Source organism: Scyliorhinus canicula, chromosome 21 (assembly GCF_902713615.1).
Source record: "Scyliorhinus canicula chromosome 21, sScyCan1.1, whole genome shotgun sequence".
NCBI classification, from domain to species: domain Eukaryota; kingdom Metazoa; phylum Chordata; class Chondrichthyes; order Carcharhiniformes; family Scyliorhinidae; genus Scyliorhinus; species Scyliorhinus canicula.
Window position 1 is genome coordinate 57,922,188 of NC_052166.1, and position 21,159 is coordinate 57,943,346.

The 21,159-nt window shown below is 42.8% G+C and overlaps 1 protein-coding gene across 11 annotated transcripts in view; it reads right to left on the reverse strand.

The window, feature by feature from the left end:
• The window catches only part of LOC119955494 (formin-binding protein 1), a 280,892-nt gene that overhangs the window by 46,036 nt on the left and 213,697 nt on the right, over positions 1–21,159 (reverse strand). For 5 of the 11 annotated variants that reach the window (XM_038781726.1, XM_038781734.1, XM_038781725.1 and 2 more), the window contains 4 exons: positions 20,546–20,560; positions 20,382–20,417; positions 14,768–14,877; positions 11,427–11,559 (listed from right to left, as the gene is read on the reverse strand). In XM_038781726.1, coding sequence (XP_038637654.1) covers positions 11,427–11,559; positions 14,768–14,877; positions 20,382–20,417; positions 20,546–20,560 — 294 coding nt within the window. The remainder of the gene's footprint in view (positions 1–11,426; positions 11,560–14,767; positions 14,878–20,381; positions 20,418–20,545; positions 20,561–21,159) is intronic. The other 6 variants (XM_038781730.1, XM_038781731.1, XM_038781728.1 and 3 more) reach the window with 2 other exon arrangements.

The window sequence follows — 21,159 nt, forward strand, 5'->3', positions numbered from 1 at the left end:
CTATAGCTCGCAATAAAGGCCTCGTTTGTAACTCCAAGAGTCTTTGTCTGGTTTTGGTTTCTAATGAGGAAAGTGAAGTACACTATAGCAGAATAGCTGTACTTTCCTCCACTACAACATGCTATACATTTTCTGGACGAATACATGGTATTAGTATTAGTATTTCTGATACTAATCATAGCATAAAGTAGCATGTGTAATAAAAATCTTTAGAAAATTGTACGTCATTGATAGGTTTCTCCTATATAAAAAAATGTCTGGACTGAAAGCTAATAAAAGTGTCAATCTAGGTCCTTTGGCATTTGAAAATCCACTAAAGAAAACTGCTTGAAATCGATTGACTTAGGTAAACAAACATTGAACTTGATGGCAGAGATCAGAGTGCCTGAGCTCACATTCAAATAAAGTTTACACTGGGAATCAGGTGGTCCCTGGGCCAACTCTAGCCTGTGCCCAGCAATGAATAGTTGCCTTGGTGGGTAATTCTTCCTCAGGCAGGCAGTCGGAGCAAGGAGTTTTCCCAACTCCCCCTACCAGTCTCAAAGATGAAAATTCAGGCATTGATCTCAGTAAACAATTAAGACTGTGGGGACAGACCTGTGCAATTTTACCTAGGTGCCAATGTGCCTCAACATGTTCCTTATTCAAAAAATTAAATGTTCAATTTTCTTTCCATTTCTTCTTAAGACTTAGGTTGAAATAACATGCCTCCAATACCTTCAACAGTAAACTGTTCATGTGTGATCTTCAGGTGATTTGTTAGTGGACTATTTAACTGTAGAAAGCAGCAGAACTGAAGCGAAGTATGTTCTCACACATACCCTTACCAGCAAACATGAACAGAAATACCCCTGCCTCGTCTGAAAGAATGCCATGGCCAGTGTAGCACGCCTAATGCTAACCCGCCCAAGACCAGCTAATTCAGCAAAACCCTGGAACTCTCTCGTTTGCATGGATTGATACTACTCAGGGGCGAAATTCTCTGCAGACCGTCGTAACGCCGATTTCCGGCGAGCAAAATTGGTGTAGATGACTCCGGCGTGGGGGCCTTCTTTTAGGCAGCTTTTCTCCGTTCCCGGAGGGGCCAGCAGCGGACTGACGCGATACACGTCAGTTTCACCAGCTGCGGAAGTGGCGTTTTTTTGGGGAGGGGGGGGGGGGGAGGAGGAGGAGAGAGACAGACCGGCATTTTGGGGGGGGGGGGGGGGGGGGGGGAGGAGGAGGAGGAGAGAGACTGACCCGGCGTTTGGGGGGGGGGGGGGGGGGAGAGGAGGAGGAGAGAGAGACTGACCCGGCGTTTGGGGGGGGGGGGGGGGGGGGGGAGGAGAGAGACAGACCGGCATTTGGGGGGGGGGCGGGGGGAGGAGGAGAGAGACTGACCCGGCGTTTGGGGGGGGGGGGGGAGGGGAGAGAGAGAGACAGACCGGCATTGGGGGGGGGGGGGGGGGGGGGGGGGGAAGAGAGGAGGAGAGAGACAGACCGTCATTGGGGGGGGGGGGGGGGGGGGGGGGGGGGGGAGGAGGAGGAGAGAGACAGACCGGCATTTGGGGGAGGAGAGAGACAGACCCGGCGATGGCGGGTTTGCGGCGTTGAGTTGAGAGGAGAGGGGGGGGGGGGTTTGCGGTGTTGAGTTGAGAGAGGGGGGGCGGCGTTGGAGGGGGGTAGGGGTGGTGAAGGGGGCAGTGGTGAGGGGGGGGTTGGGGTAGGGGCAGCGGCGTGCAGAGGAGGGGGGCGACGGATGCCCGGGGCCAACGCACCGTCGCCCCCCCTCTGCACGCTGCTGCCCCTACCCCAACCCCCTCCCCTCACCACCCCTACCCCACTCCAACGCCGCACCCCCCCCCCACTAACGGAGGAAGGAAGGGGGGGAGGAGGAAGGAAGGGGGGAGGAGGAAGGAGGGGGGGGGGAGGAAGGAAGGGGGAGGAGGAAGGAAGGGGGGGGAGGAGGAGAGAGGGGGGGGGTGTGGGTACCGGCCTTCAGAGGGAGGGGGGGTGTGGGTACCGGCCTTCAGAGGGACGGGGTGTGGGTACCGGCGTTGAGGGGGGGGACCCGGCGTTGAGAGGGGGGGGTTGAGGCGATGAGGGGGGGTTGTGGCGTTGAGGGTGGGGGGTTGCGGCATTGCGAGAGATGGGGGGGGCGGCGTTGGAGGGGGGTAGGGGTGGTGGGGAGGGGGGTAGGGGTGGTGGGGAGGGGGGGTAGGGGCATTGGAGGGAGGTAGGGGTGGTGAGGGGGGGTGGTTGGGGTAGGGGGCAGCGGCGTACAGAGGGGGGGGGGCGACGGTGCGTTGGCCCCGGGCATCCGTCGCCCCCCCCCTCTCTGCACGCCGCTGTCCCCAAACCCCCCCCCATACCGCAACCCCCCAGCCGATGCCGCAACCCCCCCCCCCCCCCCCCGATGCCGCAACCCACCCCCCCCCCCCGACACTGAACGGCGTCAACCATCATCAGTGGTTGACGCCGTTTTAAAGCTACTGTGATTTTCGCCGACGTGACCCATGGCCACATCGGCGGGACTTCGGCCCATCCGGGCCGGAGATTTGTGGAAACAAAAATATAATGAAATCCCGCCGGCGCCAGCTGTTTTCAGAGACTGCCGGCGGGATTTGCACAACGCCGGTTTTTGGCCGGTCAGAGAATTAAAAACCCTGCGGGAGCGGGATTAACGCCGCTGCCGGCCGATTCTCCGACCCTGCGTGGGGTCGGAGAATTTCGCCCCAGGTTTCAGAAATGGCAATTTCAAACACCTATAATCCCTAATCTATGTTTTATTTTACATTTTGAATGCACCAGATATATATATTTTTCAAATTACCGCTTATTTTATTTTGTTATTGGGAAATGTTCAGTTTATTCATTGTTCAGTTCTTTTGAGTAGACAATATTAAGGAATTTTGCAGTGCCTAAAACTGACATTTAGCAGTACGGATGAAGTCATCGTTCAATGTTTTGCCACAAACTGTCCCAATTAGTGGTTAGGGGATTATAATGTTTGTATGTGTCATCTAATCTAAATTGTTAAGTAAGTAGACTCCAGTGCAAACACTATTTTACTGTAGAGTTACTTTTATCAAGATCGCCACTGCCAATGTTTTACTTGAGTGCTGAGGAATTGCCACTCCCTGATAATTATTCTTGTTTATCATTTTAGTTCTAGTTCTGGTTTCAGTCACTTCACAGACAGTCAAATGTTGAGTTAAACTTGTGAGGAAAGATGTGCACAATATCAAAAGTGAAGTCCAATGATGGACAAAGAAAACGCTCAGTGTTTGGAACTGAATTTCACAGACCAGCAAATCCCAGGTTTGATGATCTCTGGTTTGTATAAAGTTAGCTGCTCTCGGCCTTAGTTGTGCAGGCAGTCCATTTGACCGTAACATCTCAAGCTAATTATGAGGGACATAGATAGGGTAGGTAAGAAGAAACATTTCCCCTTAGAAGTGGGGTCAATAACCAAGGGGGCATAGATTTAAGATAAGGAGAAGGAGATTTAGAGGTTATTTGAGGACAAACCTTTTCACCCAGAGGGTGGTGGGAGTCTGGAACTTGCTGCCTAAAAGGGTGGTAAAGGTGAGAACTCCCACCACATTTAAGAATCATTTAGATGAGCACTTGAAATGCCACAGCATACAATGCTACGGACCAAGTGTTGGAAAATGGGATTGGAATAGATTGGTGTTCGACGGTCGGTGCAGACACGATGGGTTGTAAGGCCACTTTCTGTGCTATAAAACTCAATGATTCTAAGAAGGGAAAAAAACTAGCCAATTGCAGCATCCCAGAGACTCCTGCAGGAAACATTGCAGATGCAGGTGAGGAGAATGGCAGAAAACTCATTGATAAAGGGCAGCATGGTAGCACAAGTGGATAGCACTGTGCCTTCACAGCGCCAGGGCCCCAGGTTCAATTTGCCGATGTGCCACTGTCTGTGCGGAGTCTGCATGTTCTCCCCGTGTCTGCATGGGTTTCCTCTGGGAGCTCCGGTTGTCTCCCACGGTCCAAAGACGTGCAGGTTAGGTGGGTTGGCCATGATAAATTACCCTTAGTGACAAAAAAGGTTAGGAGGGATTAGGTTCTGGGTTACGGGGATAGGGCGGAAGTGAGGGCTTAAGTGGGTCGGTGCAGACTTGCTGGGCCGAATGGCCTCCTTCTGCACTGTCTGTTCTATGTTAACTATGTCTATGTTAAAGCACCTCGAACACAATGAAACATCATAGGATCTTCACATGATGCATTAGAAAACAAAACATAATGCTAGGAGATGTTAGGTTAGATGAATAAAAACTTGGTCAAGAGGTTGGCTTTTGGAAGTGTCTGAAAGGGAGAAGGCGAAGAAGAGAGGAAGAGAACTGGAGGGAGGAAATTTCTAACCACAAGGATCAGGCAACTGAAGGTGCGACCACCAAAGGTAGAACAATTAAAATTGGGAGTGCACAAAAAGCCAGAATTAGATGAGCTTTGATATCTGAAAGTTGTGGAGCTGGAGGAGAGAAGGGAGGTGGGGTGGGGATTAGGTGCAAGGCTATGGAGGGCTTTGAAAATACAAACAAAAATTTCAAAATCAAGACATCGCGAGAATGAATGCAGGTCAGCAAGAGAGGTGACAGAACATGACTTGGTGTGAGTTATGACATAGTCAGCAGAGATTCGGGTGACACGGCAAGAATGTTCAAAGTCCACACAGACAGTCACCCAAGGTTGGAATCAAACCCTGGTACTGTGAGGCAGCAGTCCTAGCACTGTTCCACCGTGCTGCCCAATGCTCAAGGACAAGGCCACTTGATCAAGGAGGACAGAGTCCACAGAACTGTACCGTTCCATGAAACAGAAGGGAAGCAGCTGGAAAAACAAATACAATGAGCAAGAAATCATTCCATCAAAAATTTATTCTACCATTTTTCTTCAGTAGTTTGCATTCGTAAGAAGTGTAAGGAAATATCAAATTTTCCAATATTATTGTGATATGCTGTGAAGCATGCTTGTGGGGGACAGTGTATTTTTGAGTGTGTGGGTTTGAGTAATTTAATTAAACTGAAGACAGTCAGACTGCAGGTTTAAATCATCAACGGGTAAGGTGTAAAAGCAGGCATTTTGAAATGGAGACGAGCAAAGCTAAGATGTGATAGATGAGTAAGCAACATGGATGGAAATATGCACAAGGTGACAAAGGAGGTTTGTTTGTCTTTACTTGGGTGAATTTCTACAGAGAAATAAAAGGAAGATTAAAACTAGCAAAGAACATAAATTAGTGAAGAAATGTTATTAAGTTCATTTTCCTGAAAGTAGTGGCCATGAGGTCGACATGAAAGATTTTTATAGTTTAGGAAACGGGGTTCCAAAAAAAGTGAAGAATAAGAGGTAAAGATGAAAGAGAAAGAACATACTTAAGGAAAGATTGGAAACTGTTCGGAGGAGAGGCCATGTGTTACCCTATGATGTGCGGAGGACAGACCTGTGAAGTAAGAGACCTCCAGTCATCCTAGAGAGGTGTTTGTTTATTCCAGAAAGCAAGGTTTTGTTACAAACCTTGCATTTCCATTGTTGAGTTAGAGGGTGAGAGAGGTCCTGTGCAATGCCTTCCCTATAGCAACACTGGGTGCCTGCCGGTAATATTACTGGCTTGTTTTTGTAGGTTACGAATCTATATGGCTTGTTGCCTGGACAAGGATGTTTATTTGTGAATCTAGCTAAATACGCTTTTGGGAAATGTTCCAAGACTAAATTGAAATGCGTAACTGTAACCTTGTATGTTTAAGTTTCATTTTCTTTTGTTAATGTATGTTTTAATTTTATATTTAAAGTCTCCAAATGTGGTATTATATTTTTCCTACTTCTGACTTCAGTGCACATAACGTCTTGTAATAAAATATAAATTGCAACTTGTTAAGATAGTTTGCCCAAGTTTCCCTTTGGGATTTGGTCAGCCTGGCAATTACCCACCTGCCATTTCATCACTCTAAGAAAAACTTTAAAACAGATGAGTACTATATTAATTGCAAGTTTATTGAAGAAACTTCAGGGCATTAAAGTACTCTGAGGGGCTGCCGCACGTGGTATAGATGTTTAGATTTAATCAACATTCTTACTCCCTAATTCTAGCCAGGAGGAAGATCAAGTGGAGCCATCATTTCAGCCAACTTCTAAATCATTAAAACCAATGAACCATATAGCAGGAGACAACCTTTCAACTTAATGTGCTTGTGTCAGCTCTTTGAAAAAGTTATTTATTAGTCACACGACCCTGCTCTTTGCTCTTAGCCTTGCATGTTTTTCTTTTTAAAGTGTGTGTCCAATTCCCCATCAAAAGTTGTTTTGTTCTGCAAACAAAAATCTCCTCATCTCACTTCTGGCTCTTCAGTCAATTATTTTAATACGACCTTCCAGTTCGTCTCCATACCTCAAGCGAACACTTGAGTTTTGTTTCCCTAGTTAAAGTTACAACAGTAAATATAATTTTTAAAGAAATATGTTAATGTCTATCAAAGCACTTTGGGATGTCCTTAAGTTGTGAAAGGTGCTATATAAATGTAAGTGCTTTCTTTCTTTCCTTACACTGGCCAATTTGCTGTATTCTTAAGCAGAACGTGTAAAGCATGTGACATTGTCTTGGGCTGAATGGACAAGATTTTGGTGGAAAAAAAGTGAGTAGCTATCAAAGCCGATTGAATTCTAACCCAAATTGTTTCCGTGGGGAGTACTTAAATGCCATCTTCATCTGCATAATGTGTTCTTCATAATGCAGGTTGCATTGTGTCATGGTAACCATGAAAGATTAATGCAGAAACAATTATACTTCCTTTCGTTCAGTTTCCATTTTATGTCATTTGCATCTCACTTCCAAGTTTTCAGCTAGGCAAGGTGGATAATTTAAACATGATATTCTCAATGGTTTCAAAATTAACACCATTCCATACAGTGCAATTCTTGAAGCCAAGATCTTACGTAACAATTTTGCGTCCTGTGGATCCTCTACAGAAAAATTTTATTGAGAGCTACTAAAAGTAATTACTTAGTGCACTATTAACTTGCACTTATATAACTTCTTTAATGTAGTATAAGTGTTCAAAGTCACTTCCACAAAGTGCTGTCTCAGCCTCAGCAGAAATATATTACAGAATTGGGGAGATGATCATGTAAGTTGGTTTGTGGATGGTAAAGTTCTGAATAAGTTGAGGTTTATGTTCTTGCACATCACTGGGTTCAGTCCAATGCGCCGGTAGGGAGATTGAATTGGAATTAAAGATAGGTTAACTTTTGTTTTGTCATTGCTAAAATGCATGGACAATGGGTCATGGACAATATAGAAATAATTGTGGAATTGAGAATGATGATGAAGACGGCATTTGGTTATCATATATTGAAACTGACCCAGTGGATAATGTTGTTGAAATGGGGAAACGGCTGGAAGCTTGGATCACACAGGAAGTGATAATGCAGCCTTGAGAGGAAAAGCCACTGCACCAGATGGTGGTGGCTATGTTCTTACTATTTAACTTCAATTTTTTCCACAGGTTCAAAAGCAACATAATTAAACTAAAGAATCTAGAACTTTCCTTCTTTTGAAAGCTTCGGGGTGCGATTCAGTGGACTCACATTAAGGTCCGGTTTAGGTTGCGTCGGCGAGGTCGCTATATTCAATGCACGCAGTGCTTGAAAATGAGCCCCGTTGAGATTCTTGACATAACTGGCTACCTCGCAGTCTGATTCAACTGAGTCGTGCCTCAATATCTTACCGTCAATAAGGGGGAGCTGCTTTTAAACGCTCCCTCACCACTCACTCCCAGTCAACACACAAGCATAACAGCGAGCAGACCTGCTCCTCGCTTTGGAGGTGCCAATCTCACAAGGATTCTTGACACTCTGGATGAGAAGCAGGGCACCCTGTTTCCCCCAAGGGGGTCAGAGGACCAGCAGCAGGATCAGCAATGCCACCTGGGATGTGATGGCAGCGGCTGTCAATGTGGGCAGCATGACTAGGACAAATTCTACATTATCCACCGTGTAGATAGAGCATGTTCAAGAACCTTTATTAAGAATACTGAGTTGCTTTCAAATAATGTCTTAAGATCAACGAGCTGCAAGGGCAGGTTCCCAGCTCTCTCCTGGTATCAGTTCCGTCTGCCACACCTCAAATTCCCAAACCCATCCTCCTCCCCAATTGACTGGCTGACACCTGGCACCCTTCCCATATCTGATCTTAGTGTTTGATCCTCAGAATCCACTAGCACCCACCAGCACAGCCCCCTTCATGACCAGGTGCCCAGACAAGCCACCTACTATAGACCCCTTGACCCATCAAGTGTGGGGTTCACAATGTCCCCACAGGAGAACAGTAAGAAGTCTTACAACACCAGGTTAAAGTCCAACAGGTTTGTTTCAAACACGAGCTTTCGGAGCACGGCTCCTTCTTCAGATTCACCTGAAGAAGGAGCCGTGCTCCGAAAGCTCGTGTTTGAAACAAACCTGTTGGACTTTAACCTGGTGTTGTAAGACTTCTTACTGTGCTCACCCCAGTCCAACGCCGGCATCTCCACATCATGCCCACAGGAGAAGACAGCCCATAATATACGGTAAAGGGCCAAGTTTGGGGGGGGGGGGGGGGAGAGAAAAGAGAATCCCAGAGAAAGGCCACAGGGCACGGAAAGCAGCAGGCTGCCTCCACCTCCGATGTACATCCTGAAGACGCACCTAGGCGTAAGCACTAGACCATGGAAGATCAAGAAGAATGAGGAGCACTGAGTGGGCACTGGTCACTATCTATAGCTGGGGGAATGGAAATCTGTCACAGTGAAATATTCAGTATTAAAACATGTCACAACTCTTACATGTCACGTTAATCTTTACAGCAGGCCTGCGCACACCCCCACCCGTTGCCCTGTGCTCCCCCAGGCACAGTGGTCCAAGATCAAAACCCACCGATGCACACTCCATTCAGTGTCGGTTTGAGCATGCTGTCAGCAGAATGTCAGGAGTCAGACTTTAGCAGAAACTGAGGAGTACCAGAGCCAACCTCACAGTGAGTGATCATCACACCTCTGCCTTGTATAGTGACCCACTGACAGAGTAAACATAGGGTTATCACCCTGGAGTGGTGTTACACAGACACTTGGGGGGGGGGGGAGGTGAAATGATGAGGGTGTGGGGAATTGGGAGAAGGGGAAAATGCAGAGGGAGCGGGGAGGAAAACGGTGGAGGGGGAATGAGGTTGGGTGGATTGTGGGGGGTGGGGGGGAACGTGAGGAGGTAGGGGGAGAAACAGGAGGGGCCTCAGCTGGTGGTCAGCCACATGCTAGGAGAATCTGGACATGACAAGGGCCTCCCGTGTCCTCCATCCTCCAGTTCCTCTTCTGGCTCGTCCTCCAGCCCCTCCTGGATTGCCTCATCCTCAGATGAGGCCGCATGTCCCTCCACCTGGTCCAGCATGTCCACCGGTGTTGTGCCAGTTTGTGGAGGGCACAGAAGACCACCACAAAGCAGGAGATCATCTGGGAGGATTTGTACTGCAAGGCACCACCAGGACGGTCAAGGCATCGGAACCGCATATTGAGCAGCTCAATACACCGCTCAACGACGACACGGGTGGCAATGTGGGCCTCATTATAACGGTCTCCGCCTCAGTCTCAGGTCTCCGTACCCGCGTCACCAGCCATGACCTCGGCAGGATCCACACCGGGTGCAATGTGGTCACTGAATCACGCCCTTCGTGTTATTTCCTCATCTTTAAGACTGTTATCAGTTTCATGCCTTATCAATATTTATCAACAAGCCACTCAAATGCTAGGGACAAGAATTTTAAATTTCCTTCTGGGATATGGGAAGCCAGAAAACCTTGGCTAGGGTTCAAATAGGAATGCTCTAATTTATAGCTTGTGGACAAACTGAGCCTCAGGAGGACAAACTTGAGGATCTGAAACAGTGAAGACTATTTAGTTGACAGTGGAGTGTAGTAAATGTAAGGAATGCTACTAACCTCAAAATAGAATCTAATAGCAAGCTTCCTTCCATGTTCAATGACTATAATTGTGTGAAACAATTATGTTAAAAATGTGTACAGAGTTATAGTCATGAACATGTTGTCAGAAAGGAATTTTTTTTGACTATTGCATGGCATTTCAGAGACCACAGAAACACACATACAGCCATAATCTAAGGAGTACTATAAAGTAGGTTATGAAGGAGAGTCAAACAAAAAAGGCATTGGACTGGATTGAGTGGAGGGGACAAGGCATTGGCCACCGTTCGGAGAGCCCATGAGAGCTACTCAGATACTTGACAGGACAATGGCGGGTTTCCCTCAGGGGAAGAAGTCTCACCCAACGCTAACTGCTGGTAGGCAGCTCTACCGAACAGCAGCGCCACTGGGGAAACAGTGGCTGCTGCTGGTACAACATTCACCTGAGGCCTAGGTTTGTTATGTGTGAGTGATGGCAGGCGTAGGGGCTTGGGGGGTGGAAGTCGGTAGCAGGGGATGGGGGGGGGGCCTCTAAGTGGCCACCCTCCTTTCATTTCCAATTCCGTTTTTTTTGATCAAAGGCACTCTCCTGGGAGCTGACAAATAAACCCTTCACAAGTTTGCTTGTCATTCTCCTGCATGGAGAATCGTCCCCCGCCCATCGTTGGTATTATAAAGCCCTTAAATGGGCATTCATTTCCCACTTTAAAGCCTCAATTGGCAGGAGTGTGGGAAGGACGTCCATGAGCCTTCCCACACAGATTTAGTCAGGATGGAGGTGGGAAGGTAGCAGGTTCTCGCCCATTACCTTCCCAATTAAATGCCTCCCTCCACCACCAAACCTACCACAGGGTAGGCATTAAATTCCAGCCATTATAGATTTCCGAGTAATTATACTGTTCTGTGTCTTGAATTCAAAGTGGATTTCTAAAAATTGTCAACAAAGTGGCTGTGGCTTTCAGCTCTCAAAGGATTAAGTGCACCATTGCTCAATCCAATTTAGCTGGCACTACAGCTAAACAGACAGCTAAGTGAGGATCAAATGCAATAAATCAGAACAATGATTGTTCTTCAAATTAAATCAAATCATAAATGACTATGTCAAAGAGGCCATTCAAAGACATGGCATTTTAATTACTGTCTTTTTGACCCTAGATATTTTTAAACAGGCTCAATGTACGTTTTCAACAAAATGATGCAGACATCGAGATCCTTTTTAAAAATACTAAGCGCGATTCTACTTCGGAGGTCAGCTTCATTAACAAAAAGGTGGAAAAACAATTTTCACAACTTTTGGTAATCGATTATTTATCATCTTGTTGACAAATCAACTCAAGATTGGCAGCTACTTCAGGATTAATGAATCAGAATCGTGAAGCAGAAGGGATAGAAGTAGCTTTAGGAAATAACATCAGTTTTAGAAAGGCCTGGAAAATACAAAAAAAAACAATTTTTTCTTGTGTCATTCATATATTACCTCAAATTTCTGACTCTCCTGTCGCAGTTTCTCGATAGTTTGTTCAATTTCTGCCAGTCTGGGATCCACACTTTCTGGCCTGCCCATTTGGGGATTCTTGATATATACATCCTTCATCTTTGTTAACCCATCTCTGACAATTGAAAAAATATAAATTTAGTGCACTGTTGTGTTCCAGTTGGAGTCCACTTAAAAGGTACCAAACGATGGCAGAAGCCACCATGTTATGAAATGGTTTTATGCTTTGCAAGGAAAATATTCACCAAATGCATAATTTCTCCCCTCCAAAACCATGATAGGCCAATAATGCAGTTGTTTTAATTGCACGTACAAATTAATCAACCTGTCAATCAGGAACTGGACTTTAAAATATTTAAAAAAGTGACCCAAAACAAAAGCTGCAAGGTCATTGTGGTTCCATTGTACTGAGAGAGATTCTAATGAGAAGTTCTGTCCATGTTTCTAAGGAGTAAATATTCGGAAATGTGAAGAGACTCAAACGTGATTGGGATACCAATCAGGATTTGAGCATTTAATGTACCACTAACAGGACACAGTGAGAAAAAGTAGTTAAAATAAAATATCTATCCTTTCACTTGCTTGAATAATAGATAAGAGAGTGATTTGCATATCTTGTGCTTCTGCCCCTTAAGCCTGTCCTGCCACTTTATTAAATCTTGGTTGATCTGTATTTCATAGAATCAAAAAACTGCTACAGTGCAGCAGGGGATCATTAGGCCCATCAAATCTGCAATGAATGTCTGAAAGAGCACCCTACCTAGGCCCACTCCCCCACTCTCTCCTTGCAATGTTACCTAGCCTGCACATCTTTGGACATTAAGGGGTAATTTAGCATGGCCAATCTACCTGACCTGCAAATCTTTGGACTTTGGGAGAAACCGGAACACCACAACTCACACAGACACGGGGAGAAAGTGAAACTTCAGACAGTCACCCATGGCCGGAATCGAACCCGGGTCCCTGGTCCTGCGAGGCAGCAGTGCTAACCACTGTGCCACCATGATGCTTCAACTTCACTTCTCTTCCAGTCCTGCACATCCATTGACATCCTTACCTAACAAAAGTCTCCATCAAATGCAGTCCTGAAAATTCCAATTGGCTCAGCATCCATAGTCTTTTGAAAGAATGTTCCAGATTTTCAACAACCTTTACGTGAACATGTTCTTCCCAATTTAAACTCTTAACTGGCATTATTCTAATTTTAAAATTACGCTCCCTTGTTCTAGATTCTCCCTCCAAAGGAAGTTGCTTCTATTTATCATATCCCTGTATCATTTTAAAATATGTCAGCTAAACTCTTCAATCTTCTAAACTCATGGGAATGCAAATCAAATTGACATAAGCTGCTTTCACGATTTAACCCTTTTTAGTCAAAATATAATTCTGGTGAATCTGCAAGCGGTGCCCAAAACTGAATGCAGAGGCTGATAATTGTTCGGCTGCACAAAAGTCGCATTTAAATCAGAGGTTTCCTTACTCCAGGTGGGGTGTGAACAAGGTTCCATATCGTTAAAGCATCACTTCTTCACAAATGTTTTACAAACTCAAGATAAAACCCAACTTTCTGTTAGTCCTTTTGATTGCTTTTTATATCTCTGCATGCTTTTTTCTCAATGACCTCACATTTTTCCAAATTGGATTTGACAATTCCATCCAATAAATTGGTCTATGATGCTTTGTAACTTCCCTTTTCAATTTACATAACTTATTATTGCTCCCAAGAATGTCATCTGCAAACTTGGATACATAACTAATTTTTTCATCATTCCAGTCATTAATACAAATGTTGAAAATTTAGACCCCTGGACAGATGGATCTCTTATGAATACTATCGGTAAGATCCGGCCAAACAGTCAACGTTCCCCTTTAACCCTACCGTACCCACTCAACCAATGACCAATACATGAGTGGGATACTGAATTTGGATGATCAGCCATGACCATATTGAATGGTGGTGTAGGCTCGAAGGGCCGAATGGCCTACTCCTGCACCTATTTTCTATGTTTCTATGTCACAAAGTTACCTGCAATTTTGTGCACAAATTTTTAATCTTTTGTGCCTTCTAAAAATCCATGCAGACAGCATCCACAGACACTCACCTATGCCATATTTTTAATAGAGGGGTAGTGAGCCCATCCAATGGCTAGAAAGTCAGGAGCAAGCCACCTTGCACCAGCCTGGGAAGCTAAAATGCTGCTAATAGTTGCTTGAGGTTGTGGCTTCCACCATTTCTCCCACTCCTTCTGAGGCAGGATGTTCAGCTTCCAACAGCTGCTGGACAGTCAGATGGCCAGCAGTTCTTCAGCCCCAGATCAGCACAGAGGCAGGCCCGGAGTTCAGTTAAGCCTCGCCAGGGCCTGTCAGGCAAGGTTGCTGGGAATCAAGCGAGAGCAACCCTTTCCACTGGGAGGACACAGTGGGCCTGACAGGAGGGAGAATAACAGTGATTGCACAAAGACATCCAAGTGGCCCAAGGGTGGGCCATCTGACACCTACTCTGCTGCTGGTCAAATTCAAGTGGACGCAGGTAGAATCTCAAAAATAATTTGGCAACTATTCGTCCAGTTAGATTAAAAAAAAGGATGGTTGGTAGGAAATTAAATATAATGGCTGTAGAACTAAACTAACTATGGTTGAAGTTAAAGCACAATACTGGAGTTACTATGCTGCATGACAAAACTGAAAATTTTCCATTTTCAATAACATGAACATCTGTGGCCCTCTTGAGCCCAACATTTAAAAAAATCATTGATGTATAAAGCTCATAAAAACTTAAGTTAAAAATAATGAAATATTGTGAAACAAAGATGCAGTGTGAAGTATTCCTTCCTCCTTTGAGGATCCTGAGAATGCACAGGGATATCTGATGGGCACTATGTAGATTTAAAAATAATCAACTTTCTCAAGACCCCATGTATGAGGCCTTTCTTTGTTGACTCAACAAATATTCAGTGATTTAATCTTTACTGAGCCAATCGTGTATGTATATTGCTTTTTTTTTAAACTAACTGGTGAGTTAAAAGATTTCCAGGGCATAAAGTGAAGGGAAATAAACAGTAAAATAATTAATTCTAATTTCAATTGCAAGTAACTAAAAGATGCTCAGTGCTCACGACAGAGCTAAGACAGATAATTATTTTTGCCAGATGAAGAAAATAAGCACCGCTCTTGGATTGGGATTTGAATGCTATCTGTAAAGAAAGAATGCGCAAGGTTACAGGGGTAAAGCAAGGGAGCGGGACTGGGTAGAATGCTCTTTCAGAGAGCCAGTGCAGACTTGCGGAGCCAAATGGCCTCTGTAAAGATTATGTAATTCTTACCTTTGATCAGACTCTTTCTGGATTTCTTTGGTAATCTCATCAATTTTTTGCTGAAGTTTCTTTCTCCGTTGCTCTGGTGGAAGATGACTGAAGTCTTCTGGTCCTGAGCCCTGTCCAAACCGTAATCACACAAGTCAGTGCCTCAAGTGGATTTATTTTTTTGGGGTCACACTTTTGCCTGGATGCCAAATTTAAACAAAGCGACAGTCATTTCCTGCACAGGGGTTTTGTTACCTCAAACCTTAAGCCTGGTGTCCATTATACAGGCCGCTTGATTAGTTACTTAAACCCAGATAGACATTCATTAAGTCTATGTTAGATTTGACTTAGGAGTTGGTGCACTCCGTTTTTACAGCTTTTAGTGCTTATTAGTAAAGTTTATAAAATGATTCCGAAACCAAACCTGTGTGGGTAGCTATTTATGAGCATACAGTAATCCAAATTAACTAATACTTTACAAAGTTGCCACAGTGCATGAAGCTTGTGGACAATACATGAACAATTGAGTTGACATTTCTTTGGAGTTTGCTAGTCCTTCACTATCACAGAATCCCCTAGAAAACATTGGGGAATTTCACTTTAATTCCTGATGGATAATTTAGAGAAAACACCCAGAGTTTTTAACAGGAGACAATACACATTGGTAGAGACGAAAATGGTGAAAAAAACAACAGCCGCCAATAACCACCAAAATGGATAATGCCAGAATTGTGGGGGTCCAAAAGAATCCGAAGGAGATGAAATTATTACTTTGGATTAACACAAGGAGAAATTCTTTAATCCCTAATATTTACATAATGCTGTCAAATTATATTTTTTATAAATAACATTTTGAATACAGATTGTGTTGTGGCAATAATTCCAAAAACAGCATTGGATGATTTATCCTCACACATTCATACAATTCTAGGTACTTGCACAGTTCCCTTACTGATGCATGAACCTCCGCAAAATTAAATGTAGCCATTTAAAACTATTCAGAAATATACGTTCTTTAAATTATCTAACAGTCTCTTCTGTTTTTCCTTGCACGTTGCAGCACACTGTTCTTTCATACCGTAAGTAGTAGTATCCCAGAGGACATTGCAGATATAGTTGAGAACAATAAGAACTGATATTTTCTAATCTTGCTCTTGGGTGTCTCTTCTGTGTAAGTGGTTCAGCCTGATGCATTCTGTGCAGGCTGTAGAGTGCACTGATAAGAGGCAAAAAGGGATTTCATATCTTCACTGCTGATAACATTACACAAAAATCATAAGGAGACACATCCGCAGACTCATTCAGAGGAGAATACAGAATTTTAAGATATTTGGCTCCATCATTTGTCTGCTTTTAGTCATCCTCTATTCCCATTCCAAGGGTTTTAAAGCCACAGAGTAGTTCAGAGATTGTCTGCTCCTGGGTCAGATATGTAACCTTGTATGCAACTAAAAATACACGAGAGAGCAAGAAAACAGCCACGCAAATTACTCGGTGTACAAGCCAGTACCTTCAGAAAAATGTACAATGTGAATTCTAATGAAGCTGCCATTTTCAACCAATTATATTATGGCCAGGATTCTCCGTTTGGAAGACTATGTTCTCCCGCTGGAGTTGAATCGCTCCTGGTCTGCATTGGCACTAGGAGCCTCGACCAGGAATGATTCACTCTCTATTGCCTTCAAAATTTATGCATGGTGGGGAACTCCCAGGATTCCGTTCTGAATCCCACTATTGAGCAGGCAGCTCTGTACCAAGGTCTGGTGGCTGCCCCACTACCCCCGATATTAGAGACCTCCCCATCAGTCACCCCCTTCCTGAAATCTATAGAGCAGTCCTGGGAGAAACAGTGAAAAATCACTGCGTTTTCAATTACCTGCAGCGGCTGTTACTTCATAGCAAGCCAAAACACATCACAAGGCTTTAAACCCCCTTGGATCCTTTGATCTGCAAGGCTTCTATTCACTTTCAAAGAGAAATAGATTTTAGTAGCCTGTAATTGACAGGGCAATATCTTCCAGCCAACCAGGTGTCTAGATTGTTTAAACCTGCCTTGCTTTTTGTCCCCAGATTTACTCTGCCATGTGTATGGTTTATCATAGAATTCCGCCAGTGCAGAAGGAGGCCATTCGGCCTTGGGCCTACTCAGTGTATAAGCCAGTACCTTCAGAAAAATGTACAATATGACAGTGTGGAGAATTTTAATGATGTTGCCATTTTCAACCAATTACATTCTGGCCAGTCACCGGACCTCCAAATCGAACCCAGATTCCCGGCGCTGTGAGGCAGCAATATTAACCGCTGTGCCAGCCTTATGAAAACCTCTTACGTATAGTTGAATTTCAACTGGGGTATGGATACAGATAGCTAATTTTAATAGAGTTTGATAAACGTTTTGTAATCTGTTACTCCAGGTGCATTGTTGGATGCTGACCTTTCACGTGCACCTCTTGATATGCAAGTAGTTCCAAAGGGCCATAGTGAAGGTGCTACAAGTTAATTAATTGACCAAAAGAATCAAAGAAAACCATGATTGAAATCCTGGTCAATTAACCCAATGTCTTCTTGGTGGCCAGCCTAAATATAACTGGCATGATTGCTCTGAGGCTCAGCCAGAAGTCAGTTATTTAACACTTCACTTTCACTACATAACCGTAGTTGTAAGTCCATGTGCATCGCAAATACATTTTTACACATAAAGGTTATTACCAGTTAAGATACTGGCACACCATATTCATATTTTAACTTTTGTGTCTATCAGCCTCCACAAAAATAGGTTTTATTCAAATGAATCCTGAAATCTAAACACTATCAATGCACACTGTCCAATTTTAAATTGGATTAATTCTGAATGCAAAAATCCACCCACACGGTGCTGCATTATTTTATCCAAAATATTTTAAAGTTTTGCATTGCAGTTTCCTGAATAGAAGAAGCTATTGAAACAGACACTTCAGGCTGAAACTACTGTCACTGATCATTAGAAAGGTGTGGAAGTAATTGTTTTTACGGCTTTTCAGATATATCCTAAAACTGCACTCTCTTGTGTAAACAGAGGTGCATGTAACAAGCAAGTGAGAAAACTCATTACACTTCCATCTCCATTTTTAAGTGATCGTTATTGCCCGAAAGAAGCTAATTTACCTTTGCGTTAAACAGAAGCTCAAACTACAAACTGAATCCATTGCACATTCTTGTGTTGAAATCTAGTGTGTAAAATCAAAGTGCACAAACTTTTAGCTATCCAGCTAGTAGCTTCCAACTGGAGGTAGCCATGGATGCCTGGAGGCAACAACCTTTCAATTCAGTGATTAAATATATTGAACTAATTCAATTCTGCAGTATCTCAAACATGTGCTGCATTATATAAATTCCACATACTGCACTTTAATACACAACATATCCATCACAGAACAACGTGGTTACTGCAATTTACAATTAGTGAAAATCAGCGGAATTCCTGATGTTCATTAAGCATGGGCTAGAGAAGTTATTTCTAATATTTAACAATACTGAAGTATTATCTATCAATCTAGTTCAATCTAGAAAACAAGTAATCAACTTAATTGAATTCATTTTTTTTATGAGCGTAACCTAAACAGGGCTCCAATATATTTGATTTTGTCTCTGCAAGAAATAAGCTTTCCACCAGAGAAAAGCATTGCACAAACGTAAAGAAAATTAACACAACTGTTGCAAGGCATAATTTCCAATCTGAATATATATATATATATATATATATATATAATATATAAAATTCATAAGATTAACCTTAAACCTCAAAGAATCAGTTTCTCTCACACTTAAAACTACACCACATTGGAATATCTTTTACCAAATTGTTTGTTTATTCTTTATGAAATTATTGCAGTGTGCTCCACCTAGATTCCCTTAATTGTAACGGCCTTTGTCAGTGACCTTATTCACATAGCTGGCTGGTGTATCAATACATGCACAATACAGAACCTTTCACAATTTCTAGATCTAGGCCAAGTTATTAAGAAATAGATTTTGGTGGGCACTCCTCACAGCCAAGGCAGAAAGCTCACTCACCGCTGTCCATTAATACTTAAAGTCTAACAAAAAGTTATGGAAAACTCACTTTTCCCTCTACGTAAGAGCTCCAAAAGATTGTGGGTGGGAATGGTATAAAAGGTGTAGTATTCAGATAAAGACAGATGCATTCAGATAAAAACAGATGTCCTATGATACTTTGTAAAGCCGGTGATTGAAACCCACTGCTTTCTGAGTCAGTATAATAATTTAAGAGAGAAACATCTTTAAAATTGTTTTGATGTTATTCCAGAGCCTAAATATTTATGTACATGTCCCTTAATTTAGTGCCAAAGGTTTAGCTTCACAGTAAATTCCAAAAGATAGCTATTATTAATGAACATCGTGTGTCAGAAATGCCCTTCAGATTTGTCCTATTCTTGAAATCTCAACAGCAATTCATCTTCAGCAATTAATGTAAAGTCAGCGATACTGCAAGTTAATGAAAGGAATTGACAACACATTTTTAAAGGTGTAAATTATTTCACTGCTCACAGGATTATTTAAATAGAGCACAGGGAGGTACTATGTATTTTAGCATTTCCGCCCAATACCTAGAAGACTGGCTGTATTCAAAACTATGATAAAGAATCAACTAACATTAAACCAAAAGAAATTTTCCATTTAGGTTGAACATTTCATTTCATTGTGAATTTTAATATTTCTTTGCTCCACGCACAGGGACTTTAAAATCCTGTTATTTGTGAAAGTCTCAAAGCTGTAGCATCCCTTATAGCTTCCGTGAGTTCACCTTGGGCTTTGGTCTTAATCCAAAGATAATTAAGTGCAGTCTCCTCAAATATATATGACTTTAGCTTCCTTCTTTTGAGGGTGAACACATAGAGCAAATTGCTCAATATTCAATCATTGGTATTAAGGAAGATGTGCTTTCCTCAGTATATGAAATAAGAGAAATACTACCCTCGTTTCTTAAGGAAGGGTTTAAAGTATTTTTTCAACTTTGCAGAAACAGAAAATATAAGCTGCCATATATATTCAGTGACAAATATTATGATGAATATAAACAATGAATGGAAGGCTTCTCAAAGGTCCACCAGTGACAGAGCAAAGGATTTATGTGATCGTAGGCTCAGCAACACACCACTGCGTTTGCTGCTCTGCCTTCATGGAATACATTTTTAAGTCATAAGCATGCTGGTTTTCTCGATACCTGAGTACTGTGGTCTTGGAATATAGAAAATATTCTTGTGATGATCCAATTTCAATATACGCCATGTGTGAATTATTTGCAAGTTTTGTGCTTGGGCTAATATGCCAACAGCATTGTGGGTGTGCCTAAACCACATGGACTGCAGTGGCACCTTCTCAAGGGCAATTAGGGATGGACTAACTAGTGATGCCCACATCCTATAAAATGTTAAAAGTTTACATGTAGACAAATAAAATAAACAGAATATAGGCAAAACATTTTTGATACACTTAAAGTTACCACACAAAATACATACAAATTCTTTAGTTTATTAGCATCATAAATCAGACATAATAGAAAAAATGGGGCACTTTTAATTGCACAAGTGTTAAGTGATTAAAATTGTGATTAAAACGAAGATATCATGATCACCTCAATTAGATTCCAGACCTGTGTATTCAAAGTTTTCTGACAAAACAATACAAACATGGACAAAACACAACAAAAAATTGTCACAATTAATTTCATAAGTTGTTAACAAGATTGGTAAATCATATTAGAACTCGAATGGACACACAAAATGCCACATTGCTTACCAGTTTGAGAGAAAGCTTCACACGAAATTGAAGAGGAAAGGTGGAAAGAGAAAAAAACAAGTGACAAGTCAATAGAAAACGAATACTCATTTGCAAACGCTTCATAAGAATGATCTGTACTGAATGAACATTGTGAACGTTAGTGAACCCAGGTTCATAAGGAAGCCATCTTAAAATGCATCGGATGGGGTTGTGAAAACTATAATATTTTTGTACAGTAAAAGAAACCTGTACAATATCAGTGCAATAGGAACATGAGGAAAGCATGGAACAATTAGTCCATTATGTCAAATCCTATTATAGACCATGTAATATTGTGGACTCTGTCCAATCCATTTTATCTTCAGAGACAGGACTATGTAAAATTTCTACCTGCTCCCCTAAAGTGTAAACCAAGCATGATTCCAACACATCAATCGAACTTACGTCCTTACATTCACTGGCACATTTTCACAGGCTTAAGGGCTCAGAAACCATCGCAGAGTACAAGTCAAATAACATCTCCCTACAAACTTTCAACCCAAAATCCAATTCACAAGACAGATATTCTTCCAGGTATTTCTGGTACACGTTTGTTAGTGAAATGCAATTGGTATTGCAGCCCTCATGCTCTG